General features: G+C 42.8%; 1 protein-coding gene across 1 annotated transcript in view; it reads left to right on the forward strand.

The window, feature by feature from the left end:
• LOC148032777 (uncharacterized) overlaps positions 1 to 22,603 on the forward strand; it is a 51,451-nt gene extending 28,848 nt beyond the window's left edge. The window contains exon 5 of the mRNA XM_087683448.1: positions 22,141 to 22,603. Within this exon, the coding sequence (XP_087539574.1) occupies positions 22,141 to 22,214 (74 nt within the window). The 3' untranslated portion in view covers positions 22,215 to 22,603. The remainder of the gene's footprint in view (positions 1 to 22,140) is intronic.
• Positions 22,604 to 26,711: the final 4,108 nt, after the last annotated feature.

The following is a 26,711-nucleotide window of genomic DNA, read 5'->3' on the forward strand; positions in this document are numbered from 1 at the left end:
CAAATACCCTAATGTAGAAGCATAAATAAAAGCGTGCGATAAAGTATAAACTCAACGGAACATAGTTAGGGTAACTCAAAGACAGTGAACACAGTGGAAATCTGAATCAATGATTGAATGCTGAATATACAATGCTTATGCAGCAAACAAACCGTGCATGAATGAAAACTATACCCCAAACTCTCGTGTCTGAAGGACTGAGGTAGAGTTGCTGAGCGGGAGAGTGTGTCATACTCGTGCCGGATCTTGAAACGCAGCAAGGCAGCCTCTAGATGTCAGACATCAGCAAACACAGCATTGTGTGGTGCCGGATTAGTGTTGATACAAAGAGAGGAGAGAAAACAGCAAACATAGATTTGATGATGAGATGGATTGTAAGCGGCAGCTGGAAATACCAAATGCAGCAGCAATGATGACATCAGCATGTAGGGCAGCAGGTGGCCTGCCCAAATGCAGCCTGCTGGGGGTGTAAACAGCAAATGCAGCTTTTGATCGGACTGCTAAGCTGAACGCAGCCTTCTAGAGGTGAGCTGACAGATGTCTGTAGCAAACAAGGCAGAAAACCAATGTGGGAGGCTGGTATTAGGCGCTTGATGGATGTGGATTGCAACGGGCAGCTTCAGCTAGATGTCCTTTGTGAACGGTTTGTGGCCAACGAACCTAGAGGGCTTGAAACTTGCAAAAACGAGATGGGGCTGAATGGAGGGCTGCCTACTTATTTATAGAAAGTTTTGGGACCTCATATTGCCCTCTGTTTTAAAACTCTCTCAAGCCGTGCACCAATTTAGGGTTTTCATTAACTAAGCATTTTTGGGGCTGTTTAAGTGGTTAATTCAGCATGTAATGCTTATGTTAGCTCAATAGTGGAGACAACTTGGAATCAGCTCATGGGTGCTTTGCACATTGAGATGTATAGATGAATGCTATATGATGGGAATGCACATGCAGTAAGATGTCGTTTGGATAGTGTCCCTCATGGGGAAAATTGTTCACATGCCTAGGTGCCCTTTTGATGATAATGATCATGCAATCCAAGGGGTGAGTACACAAAGAAGGAAGGTCGATAGCGAAGACAATGCTAGTTGCTGTGGATGCATCAAGAGATGCCTTGAAGATCCACCTTGGCAGGGCAAGCCTCCACATTGGTAAAAGAGCAATCTTTCAAGTAAGATGGAACCACAAAGGAATGTCAAGCATCTCATGTCTCTAGCCCAGGAAGGGTTGGTGCAAACCTGCATGTGAGACCTAAATTTAAATACAAAACACAGCATTTAAGTACCAAAATACAAGAGTTTAATAGTAAGATGCTTTGGTGCTAAACAAAACAAAAGTAAAGAGAAGCTAAATTGAATAAGGAACATAGTAAAAAATCGAGTGGATACATCGAAAGACAAATAGAAGAGAATCCTAAAGCAAAGTAGCTTAAGGATAAATTAACATATGGGCTGGACTCATTAGCCTAAGGAACTAAAAGTGCTAAGTAATGCCAGACCAGCCTAGAGTACTAACCAACAAAGGTCAACGTGAATCAACCTAAGGGGCCTCTCAGATTTATGAATGGATTGTTGAGGAAATGGTATGCGATGCTGTTTCCCTAGTTGACAAGATTTAGAGACATCCTTGGATAGTTTTAAGTGTGGAAGGCTTTCAACCAACTGATGGCATAACGACTCATAAAGAGAGTCATACCCAAGATGTTCAAAGGGAAAGTGCCAGAGATGCTCATCATTCATAGGCTCCCTAGTAGAGACTAAGGTATGAAGCCGATGGAACTTGGAGCCTTTGGATGTTGATTAGGGGAGGAAATATGTCACCATATAGAGGCCACTAGATTGTACCTCACTGCAAACAATCACTAGACTAGTTTGGGCATCTAGTACCTCGACTGTGATTGCTGTAAAGAAAATTGCTTGCCTCAAACAGTAGAGTTGCTAAACGGATAAAAGATTCATCTTGAGCTAAGGAACATAGTAGACGTCATTCAACTAAGTGAGTATGCTAGTTTTAAACTTGATGCAACTAGACCCTGTATCTTGGTTGAGGAGTTATTTTTATATTGCACATTTCTGGTTGCAGAGGCTTGGGAGATGATGTCATTAATGGGGGTCACGTGATGTATGGTTCCAGTGTGCACAATCGAAACAGTTGGAGAGCACTAGGTCATGTAGGGCAGGCCCGTACCCTCATCTCGTTGGACAACTAGCATTTATGGACCAAGCTCTCAACCTTGGATGTCTCTATAGAGATGAGGTGTGCTCGAGGACCGAAATCCATCAATGGTACAACAGACCAGTTAGACATGTCCTCTAGAGTTGAGAAAGGTGTTGATTGTGATTGTTGACTGATGGTATTGTGGTTTTGAGATCTCCATTGCCCTTGATTTTTTTGGTAGCCACCACCTTGCCTCTCATTTTGGGGGCTACCTTAAGATTGAGGAATGAAAGTATGATTTTAGTTTAGTTTTGGTTGGGTGCCCTTTGCCTTTGACGACCCTCACCGTTCAATGACCAACCTTTTGTTATTGTTGGTAGTACTTATTTTTCTTGGGTACATTTTGCCGTTTCAATGTTGAGAATGTGTATTCCCTTACGACTTACTCTTTTGGTTTTGATTTTGATTTTGCTTTTGGTTTTAAATACCCCTTTTGAGAAGTGGTAACAAGAGCCCTCTCTAAAGGTGAGAGAGAGATTGTTTTATGGAATTGGTCGAACATTGAGTGCAACACAATAATTAACACTCGTAAAAGATAGGGATAGTTGGTTGTGAGATGACTTGTTGAACAAAATTGAAGTATTTTCTTGGTAACATTTCAGGAACAATATAACTTTGTCATCTAGGAATTTAGGAGTCCTTGTAATGGCAAACTTGGCGAGTAATAGTTAGTACTTTGGTAACTTGACCTTAAGGTCATCTCGATTTGTAGTTCTTAACTATTGGAGCTCATGATTGAGATCCATACGACGGGTCCTATCTTTAGCCGCATAGTGGTTAGTCAAGTGTTTCCAATGCTTAGACGCAAGCCCAAAAGAGCTAGAGCTGTGAGTGGAATTCTCATAATAACCCTTGCATTAACAATGTGTAAGGTTGTTTAGCTCATCTGATACACATGATAGTTATTCCATGGTAACAAGCCAAGGAACCCCGAGGATGCAGTGGGTGTCAAAGGTAAAAGATGCGATATGTTATGCTAGTTGGGCTTTGGGGGTCGGTTGGTGTTAGTTTTGACCCTAGCACAATTATTTGGCCAATAAGTATCAGTGGTGACACTAGGGACTAGCATTAATTAATTAATTAATGCGAGTCTAAGGGTCAACAGAGGTTGGGGACCACTCTAGGTTGCAAATGGCCTAGCCGATTTAATTATGGATGGGCACATTCAATTTTGGGTAGCATTAGAAGGGTTGAAATTAATTTTCAAGATTATTTAATCTTGAAAATTAAATTAAATGGCTGGATAATGTTGAAAAATGGGTTTAGAAGGCTATTCGGATGCATAGATGATATCTACCACTTTGAACTCATCACCTCCTTCGTACTTGGCTTTTCATACGGCCTTGAACCTCACCATGAGGATTGCCAAACTGCCAATCACTTTTCTTCAATTAGTGAGTCTGCTTCTAGAGGAGGAGCAAACAAGAAGAAATAGTGGTGTGGATGCCATAGCCTTTGATCAAGCTTTTATGGCTAGACAAAAAGGCAAAGGCAGCCAAGTAAAGAATGCTTCGTAGAGTTATGGGACTTCTGGCACATCACAGGCAAGTAAAAAACAAGGGGACACGCAAGCGAAAAAGGGCAAATGCCATTATTGCAAGAAACCAAGCCACTACATTACTGAGTGCAGAAAATGCATTGCCAAGGAGGAGTCATGAATGTCTGTTTCTGATGCTCCTTCTACTGCTACTGAATTCGCGTCCTTTGTTGCAGACAGGGACTATTGCTTTTACACATACAATTATGACACTTCTTGGGCTGATCAAGCATTTAGCTCTACTGAGGATGCAGTCACTTGGTTTTTTGACAGTGGTGCTTCTAGACATATTACATCTCACAAAGATTTATTTGCTTCTGTTGGTGCAGCTCCAATTGGCAAGTCTGTACAATGTGTCAACAATGCATCATACCCTGTTAGAGGTATTAGGGAGATTGTGCTCACAGTCAGTGATGGCTCTATTCTCTCCTTACAAGATGCTTTGTTCGTGCCGAGGATAAATAAGAATCTGCTCTCTATTTCTTCTTTGGCACGTTGTGGATTGCAGGTCACATTTGATGATGACAGATGCATGGTGAGAGACAAAGAACACATGACTTTGGTCTTGACAGGCACTTTATGTCATGGGTTATACGAGTTGGATGCTCTTTCAGTCAATCAGTCAGCGTACTTGGCATCCACTCTTACTACTGCTATGATACAGGTAGAGTTATGGCATGCTAGGATGGGGCATGTGAACTTTGGAAGCTTGATGCTCTTACAACGTACACAGATGCTAGATGGATTACCTCTACTGGAGAGACCTCCTGAGCACTTGTGCGAAGGATGTATTTTGGGAAAAATGCAACGTTTTTCGTTTCCCCGTGATATTGCTTTTAGAGCAACAGCCAGGTTGCAGTTAGTGCATTCAGATATATGTGGCCCTATGCAGACAAAGTCATTGGGAGGATGTTACTATTTTGTGACCTTTATTGATGACTTTACTCGATTTTGCTGGGTCTACTCTTTGGCCAAAAAGTTAGAAGTGTATGATACATATTTTGCTTTTACTACACTTGTTGAAAACTAGTCTGGTTGTAAAATTAAGACTCTTCGTTTAGACCGGGGGGGGGGGGGGAAAGGAAATACATGTCCTCTATGCTAAATTCTTTTTTGAAGTAGAAGGGTATTGTCCATCAGTACACTACTGCTTATACTCCACAGCAGAATGGGGTTACAGAGAGGAAGAATCGGTCACTCATGGAGATGGCCAGATGTATGCTGAAGGCAAATAGCTTACCACACAGTTTTTGGATGGAAGCTGTCATGTGTGCTTGCCATGTCTTGAATAGATGCCCCACCAAAGCTTTAAAGAAAATTACACCTTTTGAGGCTTGGACCTGCCGAAAACCTTCTGTTGGACACTTTCGTACCTTTGGGTGCCTTGGATATGTACACATTCCACAGATACTCAAAAAAAAGTTGGATAACAAGACTGTCAAATGCATTTTTGTGGGTTATAGTAGTGAAAGCAAAGGCTACAGACTCTATGATCCTATTTCTAAAAAGGCGTTTGTCAGTAGGGATGTACTATTTGATGAAAAATCAGAATTGTCCTTGGCTGGTTTAGACACATATCAGGCTGCCCATGATGTATTTGAAGGGCTGCTGCCCATTACATTTGGTGATTCAGCTGGAGTTTCAGCAAGTGCACTCAATGTTCAGCTAGCTACTCCTTTGGAAAATGCAGAAAATCAGCCATTAGCTGATCTGAATATTCAGCAAAGTGCTGAAGCTGAAAATCAACAAGAGCTTATGCAGAGTCAGGAGGCAAGACAAATGCCTAGATGGTATTTACAGACTATGAAAGATAGTCATCTGGATACACCCATGGCTGGTCGTACTAGAAGGCAAGCTCGTATGCATGATACTGCACAAAACATGGAGTTTGTTATGACAACAAGCACCCTTGATGATGAGAAGCCTTAATGTTTTGAGGATGCACAACAAAGTGTGCATTGGATGGCAGCAATGAAAGTTGAATTGGATTCTATCACTAAGAATCAAACATGGGATTTACTGTCCGCCATTTGGGAAGAAAGCCATTGGAACAAAATGGGTCTACAAGCTGAAATGGAATGCAGATGGATCCATTGACAAATACAAGGCAAGGCTTGTAGCAAAAGGCTATGCACATAAGAAAGGCATTGACTATGAGAGGAGACATTTGCTCCTACTTGCCGCATGACGATCATAAGGTCTATGGTTGCTTTGGCTGCTCATTATGGATGGATTGTGCATTAGTTGGATATTAAAACTGCATTTTTACATAGGCAACTTCATGAGGAAGTATATGTCCAGCAGCCCATTAGTTTTGCAGTTGAAGGATCTGAACACTTGGTTTGCAAGCTGAAAAAAGCTTTATATGGTTTGAAACAAGCTCCTAGAGCTTGGTACGCAAAGATAGATGCCTTCTTGCTTAGCCAAGGGTTCATAAACAGCTCATTTGAGTCTACCCTTTGCGTAAGTAAAGAGGGGGGATCCATGCTGATCATTTGTCTATATGTTGATGATCTCTTGCTTACAGGGACACATGCTGATCAGATTTCAGCGTTTAAACAAAATTTGCAGCAAACTTTTGACGTGTCAGACTTGGGGTCTTTGTATTATTACTTGGGCATTCAATTCATACATGATGCTAGAGGTATTGGGTTATCACTGTGAGAGTGCGCAACGGAAGAAGAACACGAACACAGAGGAGGAGAGAGAGAAAGCAGGGAATGAAGGAAGAAAATCTGCACTGACTGAAATGAAATGCTGAATACACCAAAGTGAACTGATCAGTCCCTGCACGCAGCCCGGAGCGTCAGTGAGGGCACCAGAACAGACTGAAAGCAATGGCAGCACCAATGCCGGAGTGGGAGAGGAGGGAGAGTGTGCTAAAGCTGCAGAAGAATGTGCTGAGAATGACTGGGGGGCTGCTATAAATAGCCCCAGGCCAGAAAAACTGGCCGACCTGCCAAAATTGGCCGACCTGACCAAATCTGGCCGATTGCACACCAAAAGGCCCATTTTGGGCTGTGTGACACCCGAAAAGGGAATGCAGACAAAAACAACAGATACAAAGCTGACAGAGCTCCTCTGTCACCTGCCAAACTCTGACACAAGCTCACAACCAGGAGATGACAGACTGAGAGTGAAAATAGAGCAGGCTAACACCCCCTCTCAGATCCTAGGAGGGTCTGAAGACCTAATAACCGCATGTGATGAAGCAAAGAAGCCTGAGGCAAAGGCTTCGTGAAGAGATCAGCTGCATTGGCTGCCGTGGGACAATAGGTCACCACCAGCTCCGAATTCACGATCCGCTCTCAAACAAAGTGATACTGAACCTCAATGTGCTTCATGCGAGCATGAAACACCGGGTTCTTTGCCAGAGCAAGAGCACTCTGGTTGTCCACGCACAGCTCCGTAGGTCCGGTCTGGGAAAAGCCAATCTCCGCCAGCAAGCGACGGAGCCAAACTGCCTCCATAGCGGTCGAACAGAGGGCCCGATACTCAGCCTCGGTAGAAGAAAGTGCCGCAGTAGGTTGCTTCTTGCTGCTCCAAGAGACAGCACCGGATCCAAGGGTGAAAGCATAACCTGTAGTAGATCGTCGCAAATCCACATCACCTGCCCAATCAGAATCACTCCAACTAGAAAGGGTGATCCCATCTCCATACATGATCCCGTAGGATCGAGTCCCCTGTAAATACCGAAGAACACGCAAGGCTGCCTTCCAGTGATCCTGTGTAGGAGTCTTCATAAAAGAAGACAACAAAGCCACCACAAAAGAGATATCCGGTCGAGTGTGAAGCAGCCAGATGAGAGAGCCTACAAGGCACCTGTAACGAGTGGCATCTGTAAGGGGGAACTCCATCTGCCAAAAGCTTGGACTCAGGGTCCATGGGGCAAGAAATAGGCCGACACGAGACCATATCAAACTCCGAAAGAAGCTTAGAGATGTACCTGTGCTGCGAGATAAAGATGCCCTGTGCCATCTGATAGATCTTCAGTCCTAGAAAGAAGTGAAGGATCCCTAGATCCGTCATGTCAAACTCCCGCTGAAGAATGGACCGAGAATGCTCCACCTGCGGAGTGTCGCTTCCTGTAATGACAAGATCATCGACATACAAAATAAGGAAAACACGAAGAGAATCCACAACCCGTAAGTAGAGGTTGGGATCATGAGCGGAGCGCTGAAAGCCACTCTGTAGAAAGAAGCGGTCAATCCTCTGGTACCAAGCACGAGGAGCCTGCTTCAGGCCATAAAGAGCCTTCCGCAGCCTGTAGACATGATCCTCCTTCCCTTGCACAAGAAAACCAGGAGGCTGTGAAACATAAATCTCCTCCTCAAGGACGCCATTTAGAAAGGCTGACTTGACGTCCATCTGATAAACAGGCCAACGGTGGTGAGCTGCAAGAGCCAAAATAACTCGAATGGTAGACATCTGAGCTGTAGGAGCAAAAGTCTCGAAGTAGTCCAATCCTGCGCGCTGTGCAAAACCCTTGGCAATAAGCCTAGCTTTATGCTTGTCCAAGGAGCCATCTGCAAGATACTTGGTCTTAAAGATCCATTTCACACCTATCACCTTCCGTTTCTTGGGACGCGGTACAAGCTCCCAAGTATGGTTTCGCTCGATGGAATCGAGCTCGGCCTGCATAGCCTGTCTCCAAATATCCTGTGCAAGAGCCTTCTCCACAGTGGAAGGCTCGAAATCCTGAAGAATGTGAGACATAAGAGCATAGTTCACACATAGCGAACTATCTCGCTAGGCCTGTAAGCGGGCTGATCTACGTAGACCTGTAGAAGAAGCAGGAAAGTGAGTAACACCTGAATCCTGCATGAGCCGACGATACCATAAGGGAATCTTAAGAGACTCCTGCTGCGAGGGAGACCGAGTAGTCTCGGAACCTGCAAAGCACCCATATTGGAGAGGGACTCACCCTCACCAAATGAAGATAGATCCTCCTCACCTGAAGAAGGCTGGGTATCCCGAGAAGACTCCTGAGGGGAGTCTAAAGGGGTGGAAGAACTCGTAGAAGGAGTCACATCCGCCAAAGGGGAAAGGGAAGCCGTAGTAGGAGGAGGAATGGGAGGGGTGCTAAGGGGTATCCTGGAAGGAAGAGAAGGTTGGGGGGGGGGGGGGAGGGTCCGGCGATGTCGAAGAAGCACCTGTAATAGAATCATCAATCGGATCCTCAGAGGCCGAAGCCTCATCAAAGATCACATCCCTGCTCACCTCAACCTTCCGTGTCGTCGGGTCGTAGAGCCGATATCCCTTCGTGGTCGTGCTATAGCCCACGAAGATAAGCTTTCTCGACTTAGAGTCGAACTTCGTCTTCCTCTTCTTCTTGTCCAAATGGACAAAAACATCGCACCCAAAGAAGATGCTCCATTGTCCACAAGCCAAGGCTTCTCCTGAGTGGTAGAGGCTAAGGCTGTATCCTCCTCAACAAAGACATGCACAAACGCAGACTCTGTCATGGCTGGAGCCGCCTTCGAGTCCTTCTCCTTGGGCTTCAAATGGGGGTACTTCTGCCAACACTTCTCCTCGGGATGAGTACCCTTCCCACAGTGGGGACATTTGGGTTTCTTCTCCTTCGCATCCTTCTTGTCCTCCTCCTTCTTGTCCTTGGCCTTCTCCTTCTGTTGTTTCTTCTTCTTGTCGCCACCTGTACCTGCCGTAAAAGCCTTGGTGGAGCCACTGGCACCCACCTCTTTGAGTCGCTCGTCATGCTCCAAGACAAGCGGGGAAAGTTCCTCCCATAGGAGTTTCTCACGGGTTCTCGAGGTGATGAGGCTGGTGTAGAAGACATTATAGTGGGGTGATGGCAGCTGAGTCAACAGAATCATCGCCATATCCTCGGACGATATCATACGACCAAGAGAGGCTAGCTCGCCTCGCATGTCCTCCATCTTCGTGATGTGCTCCTTCATGGAAGAAGAATCATCAAGACTGAGCATCTGCAACTTCTTCTCCAAGGAAATCTTGTGGGCAAACGTCTTGTGCTGATACAAAGATGCAAGCTTCTTCCACACTTCCGCTGCGGTCTGTAACCTGTGAATATGTACAAGAACGGAATCATTTAGACTCATAAAAAGAAAGGAATGGGCTCGAGAGTTGAGCCTATCCCACAAGGCTGCACGGTTCATAGAGGTGCCATCTGACGAATCCACGGGGGGACGGTCGATGGGCGAAGAAACAAGCTCCCATAGGTCCAATGTATCGAGGATGCACTCCACCTTGCACGACTAGAGGGAGTAGTTGGAACCTTCCAACTTATCTTCCTTCGGAAAGGAAGGGAGAATTGGCACCTGAATAGAGGGAATCAAGGAAGGCATCTGCAAAGCTGAAGCAGTCTTCACGGAAGACACCTTCACGGTAGATGGAACCGTCTGAGATGCATGGATTGAAGAGGGACGAGTGCGAGGAGGCTCCTCCCGATGTTGAAACTCCTGATAATTCCGCCTCCGCTCAGAGGAATGATGAGAAAGGAGCTCATCCTCTGAGTCATCAAAGCCTGAAAACTGGTAAGACATCTTCCAATCTGCAAAATACCAAACACCTAAGAAAACTGTGCCGAAGCCGAAGTATGACCAGCAGTATGGTCACCAACCACCAAGACGCAGGCTGTGATAGCCTACAAACACCTGGATCTGCAAAACGCAAAGGTAGTTGATGAAAATCACCAGAACAGAAGCCGCCAGCACCAAAACGCAGCTTGCAAGTGGGTCGCCAGCAGGAGATGAGCCGCCAGGAGTGGAAACGACCATCAGATCTGCAAAATGCAGCCCGATGATGTGTCGCCCAGCTGAAGGAGGGGTCACCTGATGGAAAATGCAAGCAGGAGGGGTCGATGGATGACGTGGCAGCCTCTGGCGGAGACGTTTGCAGCAAACGCAAGAAGAATGGCCACTTGGAGGGGCCGCCTAGGCAGTTGGAGATGAGGTGACAGCAGCAGAAGAGGGGTGAGGTATCTCTCCACAAGGTTAGGTCCTCCGTGCTCTCAGTCAGGCGATGATACCATGTGAGAGTGTGCAACGGAAGAAGAACACGAACACAGAGGAGGAGAGAGAGAAAGCAGGGAATGAAGGAAGAAAATCTGCACTGACTGAAATTAAATGCTGAATACACCAAAGTGGACTGATCAGTCCCTGCACGCAGCCCGGAGCGTCAGTGAGGGCACCAGAACACCCTCACCAGAACAGACTGAAAGCAATGGCAGCACCAATGCCGGAGTGGGAGAGGAGGGAGAGTGTACTGAACCTGCAGAAGAATGTGCTGAGAATGACTGGGGGGCTGCTATAAATAGCCCCAGGCCAGAAAAACTGGCCGACTTGCCAAATCTGGCCGATCTGCCCAAATATGGGCCGATTGCACACCAAAAGGCCCATTTTGGGCTGTGTGACACCCGAAAAGGGAATGCAGACAAAAACAGCAGATACAAAGCTGACAGAGCTCCTCTGTCTCCTGCCAGACTCTGACAGGAGCTCACAACCAGGAGATGACAGACTGAGAGTGAAAATAGAGCAGGCTAACAATCACAATCAAGATACATTGGTAAACTTCTTGAGAAGTTTGGTTTACAGGATTATAAGTCAGTCTGTACACCAATGGAACCTGGACTAAAGTTATCATTACATGATGACAGTGACTTGTTTGATATACACACATATACTTCAACAGTTGGATGTCTTATTTACCTATGCAACACTAGGCCAGACGTACAATTTACAGTTTTAGCCCTGAGCAGATATATGCATCAGCCACGCATGTCACATTGGCAAGCTGTTAAGCGTGTCTTCCATTACTTGTAGGATACTAGATCTCTTGGATTGCTTTATGCCAAGGAGGGACCATTGCAATTACATGCTTATAGTGATTCTCATTGGGCTGGTGATTATGATTCACGTCACTCCACTAGTGGCAATTATTTCTTTTTGGGCTCGTCTTGCATATCTTGGCTTAGCAAGAGACAGTCCACTGTTGCCACATTGTCATGTGAAGCTAAATACAAGGCAGCTTTCACTACCACAGTTGAATGTGTATGGTTTAGATGCTTGCTAGCTGATCTGGATGTATCTGTTACGGAGCCTACTCCTTTGTTCACTGACAGTCAGAGTGCCATTGCAATGGCACGGAACCATGTGTTTCATGCACACACGAAACACATTGAGATACATTATCACTTTGTCAGAGAGAGGCTACATGCAGGTGATATCAGCCTTGTCTATTGTCCTACCACCAGTAATGTGGCAAACATCTTCGCCAAGGCTCTTCCTCGTGATAAATTTGAAGCATTTCGCAATGCTTTAAATTTGATCTCCTTTGGTGGCGGATGATCCTTGTATCCTTGATCACCCTTCACTCCAGGGGGGTTTGTTGGGTATTTCACTTATGCCCACGCTCACATAAGAGTGTCAATGTCAGTAGGATACTAGGACACTTTTTACTCTCAGTAGGAGAGGTTTTTTCCCCCAGACTTATGGTATTATTTTATATGTGCTTATGACACACACTTAAAGGCACTTACCGTGTTTGGGTGTGAACACCCGCTACAACCCTAAGGTTTAAGGGTTGTACCTTGTACTTTTTGTTTACACTCTTCAGTCTATTGCATTGGGTGTCGTCCTTCACTCTCACACTGTCTACTGATTTTTTGTGCTGAGCTTCGATCCTGCCTTCTTCTCACAAGGACAAGGCAGTTGAATACTAATGTGGTAGTCGGAGCTGTCAAACTGCTCACAAGCAAATGGAACCATTGGCGTCACTTTAGGTAGGACTAGTAGGACTCGTAAAACTAGCACCGTAGCTTGGCAGCTAGCAGCAAACAAGCTACAAGTGGCCACTGGACAGGGTGGTGGCAGCGCAGCCCGGTGGACAAGGTGGCAGTAGCAGCCTAGACAAGCTGAAAGGCAGGCAGCACAGCTAGCATCACCTAGCAAAGCGGTGTGAGCCGCTGGCTAGGCACCCCTCACTGATGGGGTGGCTGGCCGTTGGAGTGGGAGAACTGGCTAGGCGTAGAAGCTACAGGCAACATGAGGTGGCTGCTGCAGCTGCTTACGGGTGTACCGAGTGGTCGAGGTGAGCATGGCTGCCAAGATAACCTCGCTCTGACACTACTTGTTGGTCAGGAGAAAATAGTGATCAATGCAACTCAACTTGAGAGTGTGTAGACAGTAGTGAGAGAGAGTGTGTGTGGTAATTGCTCGACACTTGATTAGTTGGATAGTGTGTAACTCAACGTACAAAGTACAACCCTTAAGACTTTAGGGTTGCGTAAGCAGGATAAGGTGTGTTTACACATGAAAGTGTGTAATATGTGGTAAGTGACCAAATTGTGTAACATAAATACACAAATTTAAAAAAATGTGACTAGGGAAAAATACCTCTCTAGCCGAGAGTAAAAAGTGCCCCAATGTCCTACGTTCGAATAACAGACACTCTTGTGTGAGCATAGGCGTGAGTAAAACCCAACAATAGGGTTTGCATATTTCCAGCCATACCCAACTACATTGGGTCTTGCACACCATGCATTGGTTGTTGCATACCATAGGGATTTGCGCCATACATTCCCGTAGGCTGTCCCTACCCAACCATAGCATGAAAAATCGTGCTACCCCCAAAGTATCCTGTCTGCCCCATCATAGCATGCATGTCTGACTATCCAAAATCCATTGGATTGGCACTTCCATGATGGCCTTGCATTTGCATTCCTTGCCCTGTAGGTAAAAAAGGTTTTGCTTATATAACGTCTTTGGGAGCTTCGAATGAAGGCTTTGGCATTTTCTTCGATGCACCTTGTTGTCTCGAAGGTGTAGAAGATGACTTCTTCTTCTTGCCCTTGTTGTCCTTCAAATCATTAAAAAATCGGGTGAACTGAGGATCCTTTACCAATCCAACAAAGATGTTTGTTGTTGTCCTTATCCAATTCTTGAATTGGTCATCAAACACTTTGTTGGTCATCAGCCTTGTTATGCCTTGAAGGCCTTGCATCTTACCCAACAGCAACATTTTCAGCTTGTCGTCCATGGTCTAAGCCTTGTCCAAGATTAGGCATTACATTTCCTTATTCCCCATGTGAGTGTCCATATCAAGAGGCATCATCATTGCTTGATTGCATTTCACTATATGAAAACATATTGCTGTAATTTCTCAGCTGAGAGAAAAAATCAGCACTAGCACAAAGCTTTGCCTTCCAATCAAGTGTCTCATGCCTAGCAAATCAAGGGATTGAGTGGTGTCTTGACAATGGAACCATGAAACTAGCCTTCCTTCTTGGAGAGGGTGGTGATCCCTAATAAAGCACCTAATTAGAGCAATCAGCAAATAAACATAAATTCAAATGCATAACTTAACTTAATAATCTTAAACATTGGACACCCTGTTGGCCCCAAAACCAGCGCCCCTTTCGATATTTCTTTAACTTTGATAGCTAATGAAATGATCACAAGCTGAGATTCCACAATCTCCTTTGCTGTTCCCAAAGCCCCTAGCTGTAATAACAATTAGTAAGCAATTCGGGCCATTTGCCCCTTGACTTTTAACCCAAGGCTTACACAGTTGGAACCACAAACGGGTCAAATGCTGCCCCAATTTACACTGAATGGGCTGGCATCTCAACTCCCTAACAATTACACAAATTTTAGTGCTGAATTCAGCATATGGTGCCTTCTCCTATGGCCCAAGACCCGAGGTGGCTACAAACCCTAATTTCTGCAAAAAATTAGGGTTTACAATAGAAATCCTCCTGCTGTCCACCAAATATGGCTGAGATATGCTCCAAATGGATGAGAAATGTTGATATGAGAAGGTGAGAGAGAGCCAAGATGAAAGAGAAATCTGATTTTCCTCGCAAGGAAACCCTAAAATCTACTTGCTGCTTGCTCCAACCTGCGTTTAATGCAGTCACCTACTGTCACGCACCTCCAAAATGCTATCACTTGATAAACAATGTTGTTGCTAGCCCCTAGAAGGTGTCTCCATGCTGTCCCCTACTTGCTAAGGCCCCCTGATGACTATCTTTTGCAACAAATTGATATTCTCTAATCAGAGAATGGACCAGCAACTCCCTCTCTCTCTCCGCCAAGCTGTAAACTAACTGAATGGTTGAGATCCAACCCCCAAAAACGTTTTCTCAGTTTGCATGGGCACGCAAGTCCTGAATTTTGTTCAAGTGATTCTGAATAGAATCACCCTCATCCATTTTCAATGTCTCTAGCTCTTTCTTTAAGAAAGAGATACGAGTCTCATTCTTGCTTGTAAACACCTGCTCCAGAGTTAGCCAAGTTTCTTGTGAAGAAGCTACTGAACGAATGTGGGGAATGATTGACCGCTGAACTACCAATGCAATCAGCGACAACGCTTGTGCATCCCGTGTATCCTATGCTTTTTGAGCTGCTGATCTTTGTGGAAGTGGCTGAAGTGGAGGTGGCTGAGGTGCCCGTTGTACACGTCCTCCTGGAGGAGGAGTAGCTGGAGCCACAACTCCAGGTCTAGCTTCTTCTCCACTGACATAATCCCAAAGATTTTTCGTCACAAGTACATTCTTTATCACGAAGAACCAAAGTGAATAGTTATTTCCATCCAATTTTTCCTCCTTGGATACATAGGTGAAGACATCTCCTCCCTGATTTGCCATGATAATCAATTAATAAAAGAGGCAAAAGACAATGTCGAAGCGGGGCCAAATTGGAAATCTGAAAATTCTGAGCCCCAAAATTTTTGATGAACGTGTCCAGAAATTTGCATCCAATTTGTCCCAGACACGTATCCTGTATGCTGTGCCTGCTGCGTAGAAAACCCTCTTCCAGAAATTCGTCTGCAATAAAAAGATTAATTAAAAAAAATTTGTTAGTGATGACGGGGTGTCGTTGACGATAGGCGGGTGTTGGGGGGGTGACGTGACGTGAGGACAGTCGGGCAGGCTGGACGTCACAGGCGAGCCGGCGTCTGAGCTATTGCGAGCTAGCGTAGTGGCGAACAGGTGGCACAAAGGACCAGTCTGTAGAGGCATCGCAGTTGACAAGGTTGTTGATGGGCGGTGCAAGAGGTATGATAGACGACGCTTTTGGACGTGACGACTGTAGGTAGGCGGCACTCGCGACTGTTGACGGGCAGCATTGGCGAGCTGGATATTGGCGGGCTTGACGCTTAGCGGGTGGCGTGGCAAATTGGATTGGTGGGGCAACAGTTGACGTCTAGCGCTTCATATTGTGATTGACGGGCGTGTTGTCAGGACGTGGCCAGTACAGCAGACTGGCGTGTGGCACAAAAAGCAATCGAGCTGCTGTTGCAAGTTGTGGCGAATCTAACGGGGCAGAGTTGAACAGAGCCAGAAGCTCCCAAAGACTGAGTGGAGCCGAGGAGAACCTGAGCTTCAGCTGAATAGAGCTAATGCTGCTCTGATATCAAACGTGAGAAGAAGGCAGGATCGAAGCTCAGCATAGAAAATCATTAGACAGTGTGAGAGTGAAGCATGTCACCCAATGCAATAGATTGAAGAGTGTAAACAGAAAGTACAAGGTACAACCCTTAAACCTTAGGGTTGTAGCGGGTGTTCACACCCGAACACGGTAAGTGCCCGTAAGTGTGTGTCATAAGCACATATAAAATAATACCATAAGTCTGGGGGAAAAAACCTCTCCTACCGGGAGTAAAAAGTACCCCAATGTCCTATTGATCACCGACACTCCTATGTGAGCGTGGGCGTAAGTGAAATACCCAACAGTCCTCAGCTGCCATAGGTATATCTTATTATTTTATTCAGAATATTAGAGCCAAAGCAAAGGGCTTTTGTAGGGAAAGGTCATTTTTTACTTCAGTGGGTGCTTTAGTGCACAAATTGCAGAAATTTGTTGGAATTTGGGTCAGGAAATTTGGGGCTTTTGTATATTTGGCAAACATTGGCTTATGTACTGAAGTTTCAGTTTGAAATTGACTGAAATCTTGCACCTTTGACCGTCAAATTTTGGGGTTTTTGTGTTTTTAGTGCTGCTGATCAATGTTCTTGCATTGGGCAGCATGTTGTTTGCTGAAATCTGAAAAATTTCAGCGCTTTGAGATAGTAGTTATCAAGTGTCACACGATTTAGTTGATTACAGCTAGGCATTTGCTGTAATTTCTGGAAATTTGCAGATTTCCAGGTCAGTCCAGCTTTTGTTATCGCTCTTGTGCATTTGGAAGAGTAACAATTATCATACCAAATCAAGGATAGAGTGATGTCTTCACTTATGTATCAAAAAAGGATAGATTGGATGGCAACAACTATTCTTTGTGGTCCTTCATGATGAAGAATGTGCTTGTAACAAAAAATCTGTGGGATTATGCTAGTGGAGAAGAAGTCCATCTTGGTGATCTGGCTCCTGCAACTCTTCCACTAGGAGGTTGTGGTCAAAGGCAAGCTCCCATTCAGCCACCACCCCAAAGAATAGATGCATAGAAGGCTTGTGACACTAGGGATGCCCAAGCATTGTCACTTATTGCATTGGTAGCTCAACGGTCTATAATCCCGCATGTCCAGTCTACTGCTACTTCATGAGTAGCATGGCTTACACTCGAGTATACGTTTGTTTGTTGGAAAAAATGATACTCACATTTCTTTTTTGCAGAAGGAGCTTGAAAATGTGAAGATGGAAGAAGATGATGCTATGCAATATCACCTTAATAAAATTTGGGACTTGTGTGAGTAGTTGATGAATGTAGATGAGTATTATTTTGATGCTCAAATGATCTCTACAACCTTGAATTCATTGTCACCATCTTATTTGGCATTTCATACGGCATGGAATCTTACAATGCAAATTTCTATGAAGCCACTTACCTTTATTTAATTGGTTATCTTGTTATTGGAAGAAGAGCAAATAATGAAGAATAGTGGAGTGGATGTTGTAGCTTTTGAACAGGCTTTTATGGCAAGATAGAAGGGCAAGGGCAATTAGTCCAAGAATGCTCTGCAGAGTTCTGGAAGTTCAGGAACTTTATAGAACAACAAGAAGCAGGGAGGGACACAAGCCATGAAGGGCAAGTGTCATTAGCGTAAAAAGACAGGTCATTATATCATAGAATGCAAGAAATGCGTTGCCAAAAAGAAAAACGAGTTTGGGATGTTAGTTTCAAATGTACCTTCTATTGCTACCGCTACAGAGTTTGCGTCGTTTATTATTGATTGTGACTATAGTTTTTACATTTGCAGTTTATGATTCTTCTTGGGCAGATGGAGCATTCAACTCTACAGAGGTTTCCAGCACTTGGTTCTTTGATAGTGGTGCTTCTAAGCACATTACATCGCGCAAGGATTTGTTTATCTTTGTTGTTGTAGCTCCTGTTTGGCAAATCAGTGCAATGTGCCAACAATGCATCTTATCTTGTTAGAGGTATTGGAGAGATTGTCTTGAAAGCTATTGATGGCTCTACTCTCCGTTTGCAGGATGCTTTATATATGCGAGGGATAAAGAACTTGCTATCCATTTATTCTTTAGCAAAATGTGGAATGCAAGTCACATTTAATGATGATAAATGCATGGTTAGGGATAAGGAATTCTTGACTTTGGTACTTCTATGTCACATGCAGAGTTACGATATGCTTGCATGGAGCATGTGAACTATGGCAATTTGGTGCTTATGCAGCGTACTCAAATGTTGGAAGACTCATCTCTCTTCGAGAGACCTCTTGAACACATTTGTGAGGGATGCATTTTTGGAAAAATGCATCGGTTTTCTTTTCCGTGTGATGTTGCTTTTAAAGGTACGGCCAGGTTGCAAATTGTGCATTTAGATGTATGTGGACCCATGTAGACTAAGTCATTGGGTGGATGTTATTATTTCATCACCTTCATTGATGACTTGTTTTTGTTGGGTTTGTTCATTGGTGAAAAAGTTAGAATTGTATGATGTATTTTTGGCTTTTATTTCACTTGTGGAAAATCAATATGGCTGTTAGATTAAGACTCTCCATTCGGATTGATGGGGGGAATATGTCTTCCACGCTGAATAATTTTTTGAAGCAAAAAGGCATTGCACATCAATATACTACTGCATATACTCCATAGCAAAATAGGGTTGTAGAAAGGAAGAATCCACCACTCATGGAGATGGCCTAATGTATGCAAAAAGCTAGAAAACTGCCATATGGATTTTGGATGGAAGCAGTTACGTGTGCCTATCAAGTTTTGAACAGGTGCCCTACTAAGACACTAAAAAATATAATGCCTTTTGAGGCTTGGAACAACCGTAAACCTTCAGTTGGTGACTTTCCTACTTTTGGGTGTCTTGCATATGCTCATATTTTCAAAATATTGAGAAAAAAGTTGGACAATAAGACTATCAAGTGCATATTTGTGGGGTGCAATAGTGAAAGCAAATTATACAAATTGTATGGTCCTATTTCCAAGAAAGTTTTTGTCAATAGAGATGTGATTTTTGATGAAAAATCAGAATTATCTCATTGGTTATGACACATATCAGGCTGCAAATGATGTGTTTGAAGGGCTGTTGCCTATTTCTTTTGGTAATATAGTTGGAGCTTCATTAAATGAACAAAATGTTTAGCCAACTGCTCCATTAAATAATATAGAAATTTAGCCGATGACTGATCTGAATATTCAGCAAGATGCTGAACTTGAGGTTCATTAAGAGCATGTATATAATCAAGAGGCCAGACAAATACCTAAATGGTATTTGCAAACCCGACAAGATAGTGATTTGGATGCTCCTCTTACTGGTCATACTCAAAGATAAACACGTCTGTATGATCATGCTAATGCTATGGAGTTTGTTATGGCAGCAAACACACTTGATGATGATGAGCCCCATTATTTTGAGAATGCACATCAAAGCGTGCATTGGATGGCAACAATGCAAGCTGAATATGATTCTATCAGAAAGAATCAAACATGGGATTTAGTTACATTGCCTGTTGGAAAGAAAGCCATTGGTACTAAATGGGTCTATAAGTTGAAACGAAAAGGAGATGGATCCATTGATAATTACAAGGCCATGCTTGTGGCAAAAGGCTATGCGCAAAAGGAAGGTATTGATTATGAGGAGACATTTGCTCCTACATCTTGTATGGCTACTATCATGTGCATGATTGCATTGGTTGCCCATGATGGTTGAATTGTGTACTAGCTTGATATTAAAACTACATTTTTACATGGGAAACTTGAGGAAAAAGTGTATGTTCAATAGCCCATGGGTTTTACAGTTGAAGGATTTGAACACTTGGTATGCAAGCTGAAAAAGGCTTTGTATAGTTTGAAGCAAGCTCTGTGAGCTTGATATACCAAAATTGATGCCTTCTTACTCAGCAAAGGGTTCATTAACAACCCATTAGAGTCTTCTCTTTACGTATGCAAAGAGGGGGGATCCTTGTTGGTCATTTGTCTTTATGTGGATGATCTTCTACTCACAGGGACGCATGTTGGTCAGATTTCAGCATTTAAGAAAAATTTGCAGCAAACTTTTGAAATGTCAGATTTGGGGCCTTTATTCATGATACTAGAGGCATTGGATTGTCACAGTCCACAGATATTGGTAAATTCCTTCAGAGATTTGGCTTCCAAGAGCAAGCCAGCAAGTACACTGATAGAGATTGGACTTAAGATGTCTTTGCATGATGATAGTGACATGTTTGACATTCATACATATGCTCCAACAGTTGATGCTTCATTTATTTATGCAACACAAGGCCAGATATTCAGTTTGCAGTTTCAGCTTTGAGCAGATATAAGCACAGCCTACGCATGTCACATTGGCAAGTTGTGAAGCGTATTTTCTTTCTTGTAGGGCACTGGGACTCTTAAATTGCTTTATGACAAGGGGGGGACTGCTGTAGTTACATGCTTACAATGATTCCGATTGGACTGGGATTTTGATTCTACTCTATAAGTGGAAATTGTTTCTTTCTTGGCTCTTTTTGCATTTTTTGGCTTAGCAAGAAACAATCCACTATTGCCACATTGTCTTGTAAAGCTAAATACAAGGCAGCTTTCACTACTATAGTTGAATGTGTATGGCTGAGGCATTTGTTGGTTGATCTTGATGTATCTGTCATGAAGTCTGCTCCTTTGTTTACTGACAATCAAAGTGCCGTTGCAGTGGCACGGAACCCAGTATTTCATGCACACACGAAATACATTGAGATACATTATCACTTTGTTAGAGAGAGACTACATGCAGGGGATATCAGCCTTGTCTATTGTCTTACCGCCAACAATGTGGGAGATATCTTCACCAAAGCTCTTCCTCGCGACAAATTTGAAACATTTTGCAATGCTTTAAATTTGATCTTTTTTGGTGGATGATCCTTGTATGCTGATCACTTTTCACTCCAGGGGGATTTTTTGGGTTTTACTCATGCCTACGCTTACACAAGAGTGTCGGTGATCTGCACGTAGGACATTGGGGCACTTTTTACTCACCATAAGAGAGGTTTTTTTTCCCAATCACATTAATTTTTATTTGTGTATTTATGTTACATAGTTCAGCCACTTACTGCACATTACACACTTTCATATGTAAACGCACCTTAAGCTACTTACACAACCCCAAAGTCTAAGGTTTGTACTTTGTACTTTGAGTAACACACTACCCAACTAATCAAGTGTCGAGTAGTGACCACTCTCACTCACTCACTCACTCTCTCTCTACTGTCTACACACAATCAAGCTGAGCTGAGCTGATTGCTGCCATCTCCCGACCAACACCTATGTATAGCAATATTGGCTTGATGCTTGGGGCACAAAATAGCATGTTTGGTAATGCATCTACACCCCCGAATGCTTATGGGGCTCAAGGAATCAGTGCTGGTCATGCAAATGCTCCGTTTGGTGTTGGTTTTGATGCTCCGTTTGGTATTGGTTTTGATGTAAATTTAGCGAATGCACCCTTTTTGCAACAGCCAGTGTATGACAACTTGACACCCAAATGGGCAGCAAAAGACTATGATGAGGGTAGAAATGTAGTGAAGTTTGAGTCCATGAATGATGCACAAGATAGGTTGAAAGCTTTGTCTTTCATTTAGCAGTTTGATGCACAGCCGATTCAGGGGGAAACTTCAACAGACCAAGCCAAATGCTTTGTCATGACCAAGCCAAATGCTTTGGGACTGCGCTGTGCCAATTTAAGTGATGACTTGTAGCTCCTCTCTTCCCAATACTCTTTCAGATTCCAGTGAAGTCTCTACAGAGGTCCTTTGATAGGCCCATAAATAATTGAAATGGACTGTGAGTTTTGGTTACTCAGTTTTAGTGCTGATTTTGATCCTTTTTTTTGTTTGTATGATTGTTTGTAAGTAATTTCTTAACATAAAATATGTCTTGTGGTGATAGTATTTACTTAGTTTTAACTTTGATTTTACTTCATTTTTCCCCTGTTTGTATAGTGTTTGTAACTTAAAATCATATCCACAGGTATTGTCACCAGGACAGACATTTTCTCTGCATTGGAAGGGAAACCTTTAGAAAAGCAGACCATCTCAGGATGAGGCAGAGTACTGACTGCTTTATAGAAATTGTTACACAGCAATAAGTCCATCCACCTCCTTACCAAAGCATCTGTTAAGAAATTGTAGCCTCTTGAAATCAGTCTTGAGAAGCTGGAAATAATATGGATTCGAAATACCATCTGACATTAGCCAGTTCAGGAGTCACCAAGCAAACATGTTTTGTGTCAGTCTATATACAGTGGCATGTTGGAATGGACATGAACACACACACACACACACACACACACACACACACTCTCTCTCTCTCTCCCCCAAAAAAAAGGCCACCCTGGGTCTCCAAAACACAGAAAAACAAGGGGAAAAAAGAAACACAAACAGAACCATCAAACCAAAAAAAAAAGCTGGTCGTGCATGCTTGCAGAGTTTAACAGCTTGTGCATGTTAGCTTCTCTGCATATTCTCATTGACAAGTCTGCATATTTTATATAGTTATTGACATGCATGTCTAAGTACTAGCTGCGGTTGCATTAGTGCTTGTGCTGATTGTTGCAAGGATCAGTACAAGCACTCGTAAAACTTCTAAGTGGTAGAAATAATATTTAAAAGGGTGTCTTAAAAAGTGAACTTTCCCTTACTGCTGAACCCGGTCGGTGTTCAACCTTTTGATACACTGCTTGCCAAGAGGATCGCAAAGTTAAATTTGTAAATAGGTTCCCCATATTTTATGGTGTTTGCCATATTCAGTTCTTTGAGAGTGCTCTGTCCTTTGCATCGACGTGACAAGAATGGTTGGTTAATGAAATCATCAATAACTGACCATATGGTACAGCATACTCTTCTCAAAAGCTCCGCAGAGAGCTCTTGATAAATGTATGATGAACCATGTGGCTGGAAGTGCTTGCAATGAAGTAAGAATATTACACAAGCTTACTGATGATTTCAAATAACTGAATGTACTTGTGAAGTTAATGCGATTGAGGGTGCACCCTCAAAGAACTTCATCTAGTTCACTACCATAAATTATGGGCAACCTATTTTGCAAATGTAACTTTGCAATCATCTTGGCAAGAGGAGTATGAAAAGGTTGAACATTAATTGGAAATTGCCATAAGAAACATTTGAGTTTAAGGAGAAGTTTACTTTTTCATATGCCCTCTTAAAGCATTTTTCTTGAATGTAGTAGTTTGGTGAAATACCATAGGGCATTTGCATGACCAATGAACCAAGGATATACAATATCTTGATGCTACATTTTGCAAAGATAGTTGATTGTGGTAAGATGGTGGATTCCATTCGACTGACTCTTTTATTAAATTATTGCTTGCTTAATATGTTAAAAATGTCATGTACAAGTTGTCTTTGACTTCTTCTTATGTAGAACCTTATTGGGGCCAATGGACCTTGTAGCATGTCAATAATATCATCCCCAAGTACAATGACGCCATCCATGGATGACTTGAAAGCATGTTTACAAAAGCTAGCATTGTTCCTTTGCTTTCAAATAAGATTTAGGACAAACCCCCTTATGATTCACCACTTCATCATCAAGATGCCCACAATCGCTAAAGAAGGTAGTCTTGAGAGAGAGTGCTTTGAAGATTAGCCCCTCCCAACCACCTTCGTGAGTTCCAATTCGGCTTTGACCCAAATGAAATCTTAGAATAGATGATTCATAGTTTCTCTTAAAAGTGAAAAAAGCTCTCTCCTTTTTAAAATGATGCCTTGTCAAAAGAGTTTGTGTAGAAGTCGATTAGGCACGAAGATCGAGACAGACTGTCCTGCGCATAGTGAGAGTCAAAGAGAGGTTTTTAGATAGATATATATGTGTAAGTACAAGTGCTAAGGGTGTTTTCACACTTGAGCACATTTAAAAGGCACGAGGTTTTTATTCCTAACAACCTCCAACTTAAAGGCAATGTGCCTTAAGAGGAGAAAAGAATCAGCTAAGTCTAGGTATGTACAAAGCTGAAATACATATATCTATTCGACTCCCATCATTTGTCAGCAATGAGCAAACTGTTATGTTGGAAGACCCTTCTTGAGAAGGTCTGTAGATTATCATCTGTATGCACTTTGACAAGCTCAATGCTTTTGCTGTCAAGTATATCTCTAATGAAGTGGTATTTCACTTGTATGTGCTTTGTTTTGTATAAAAGACAAGATTCCGTGCTAGCATAATAGCACAATCACAATGGAGAATAGGTAACTTTGTAATGCTAAGCTCTCCCACTAGACGTGAAAGCCATAAAGCCTCCTTGCATGCCTCAGTGACAGCCACGTACTCTGTCTCTGTAGTAGACAATGCAACTCACTTTTGTAGCTTGGAGATCCAAGAGACTGCTTCTTCTGTGAAAATAAATACATATCTAGAAGTGGATTTCTTGCAGTTCGCATGACCAGCATAATCTGCATCTGTAAAGCCAACAACATATGCCTTTTGCTTTTCAAAGTAGATATACAACTCCTTTGTGCCTTTGAGTATCTTATAATATCTTTCATTGCATTCCAATGCTTTTTGCCAGGGGTTGTTATGTATATGCTAACCAATCCCACTGCAAAGGCCATGTTAGGACGTGTAGTAACCTTAACATACATCAAACTGCCAATAACTGAAGCATATGGTATCTTGGCCATTTCAGCCTTCTTATCATCAGATGTAGGGTTGTTTTTTGCACTAAGTTTCATATATGGAGGCAATGGAATCCCAATTGTTTTTCCCCCCTTCATATTGAAACGCTGTAAAACTTTGGAGATATACTCCTGTTGAGATAGAGTAAGTAAGCCTTTCAATCCATCTCTGAGTATTCGCATGTCAAGAATGTGATTTGCATCACCAAGATCCTTCATGTTAAAGCTGTCATGAAGACTTTGTTTCAATGAATCCAAGGCATGAGTAACCCTGTCAGTAATCAGTATGTCATCAATTTACAAAACCAAGATAATCAGGTTGCCATCTACTGCCTTCTTGGTGTATAAGCAGTGATCCACTTGACTTTTATAAAAGCGTTGGGATTGTATGATTGTATCAAACTTATGATACCATTCTCTTGGTGCTTGTTTTAGCCCATACAAACTCCTTTCGAGTTTATATACAATTTTTTCATTTCCTTGTTCAACACACCCTTCAGGTTGCTGCGTATATACGTCTTTATGCAAATCACCATGTAAAAACAGAGTCTTTATATATATTTGTATGAGCTCCATATCCTCAATTGTAACCAAGCCCAAAATGGTTCTCAATGTAGTCATCTTGACTACATAAGAGAAAATTTCATCAAAGTCAATTTCATGCTCTTGCTTGTATACGTTTGCAACCAATCTTGCTTTGTACTTTGGTGAGGAACTAAAAGTAACCATCTTGTAAATCCATTTGTATGGAAGAGTTTTCTGCCCTTTAGGCAACTGCACTAAGTCCCAAGTGTCATTTTTTTCAAGAGATTCCATCTCTGACAGCATGGCTTTATATCATTTCTTGTTGTCCGGTCTGTTCATTGCTTTCTTGAAGCAAGATGATTCACCACAATCTATCAATATGACATAATCATCTATATTAATTGCACCAGGAAAAAACTTGTCAGGTCGTTTAGTAGTCCTAGACGATCTCCTAATCCAATGGTCAATTTTTACTGGTTATTTATGTAAATTTTCATTTTCAGCATATTGTCTTGGTATTTTAGCATGCAAATCAACATTAACAACTTGTCATGGTTGTTATTGTATATTTTATGACTTATTTTCATGGGCAATAGTTGGCTGATCATTTTCAGCATCGTTTTTTGCATTTATAGGTTCATTTACAACAGGTATTTGCTGCTGTATAATGGGCACATTTTGTTGTCCAAAAGGTATTTCTTCTCGGAATGCAACCCTATGGACCTCCTCAGTCTTTTCGGGTTGTTTGTGCAAGCGATCTTTCCAGAAGATAACCTCAATGTTGCGTAATATATTCATTTTCTCGGGATCTCGCAATCTATACCCCATTTCACCCTCGTCACCATATCGTAGGAAAATGCATTTACAAGACTTTGACTTGAGTTTGTTGCGTTTTTCTTTACGAATGTGCACAAAAGCCTCGCAGCCAAATACTTTCAGATGAGCATATGAAGGTGGCTTGCTCGAAATCCCCCCCCCTCCCCTTCCCCCCCTCCCCCTCCCTAAAGATCTATTTGGTGATCGATCAATTAAGTGAACGATTGTTATAACAGCCTCTGCCCAAAAACGATGGGGTAATGCAGCATGAGATAGCATCGTACGGACCTTATCCTGTATGGTCTGATTCATACGCTTTGCAACTCCATTTTGGGACAGATTATGAGGGCAATGAGCTTCCTCTTTATCCCTTTACTGTCACAAAATGCTTGAAAGGCCTTGGATACATATTTTCCACCATTGTTAGAGCCAAGATACTTAAGTGTCTTATCTGTTTGATTTTCAGTCAATATCAAGAATTTTTGAAACTTATCAAGCACTTCATCTTGCTACGAATGGAATGAACATTTACCTTTCGTGTAGCATCATCGACAAAGGTGTCAAAAT

The sequence above is a fragment of the Lygodium microphyllum genome, chromosome 8 (genome assembly GCF_053477565.2).
Source record: "Lygodium microphyllum isolate KBCC chromosome 8, Lygodium_microphyllum_v1.1.10, whole genome shotgun sequence".
In the NCBI taxonomy this organism is placed as follows: Eukaryota; Viridiplantae; Streptophyta; class Polypodiopsida; order Schizaeales; family Lygodiaceae; genus Lygodium; species Lygodium microphyllum.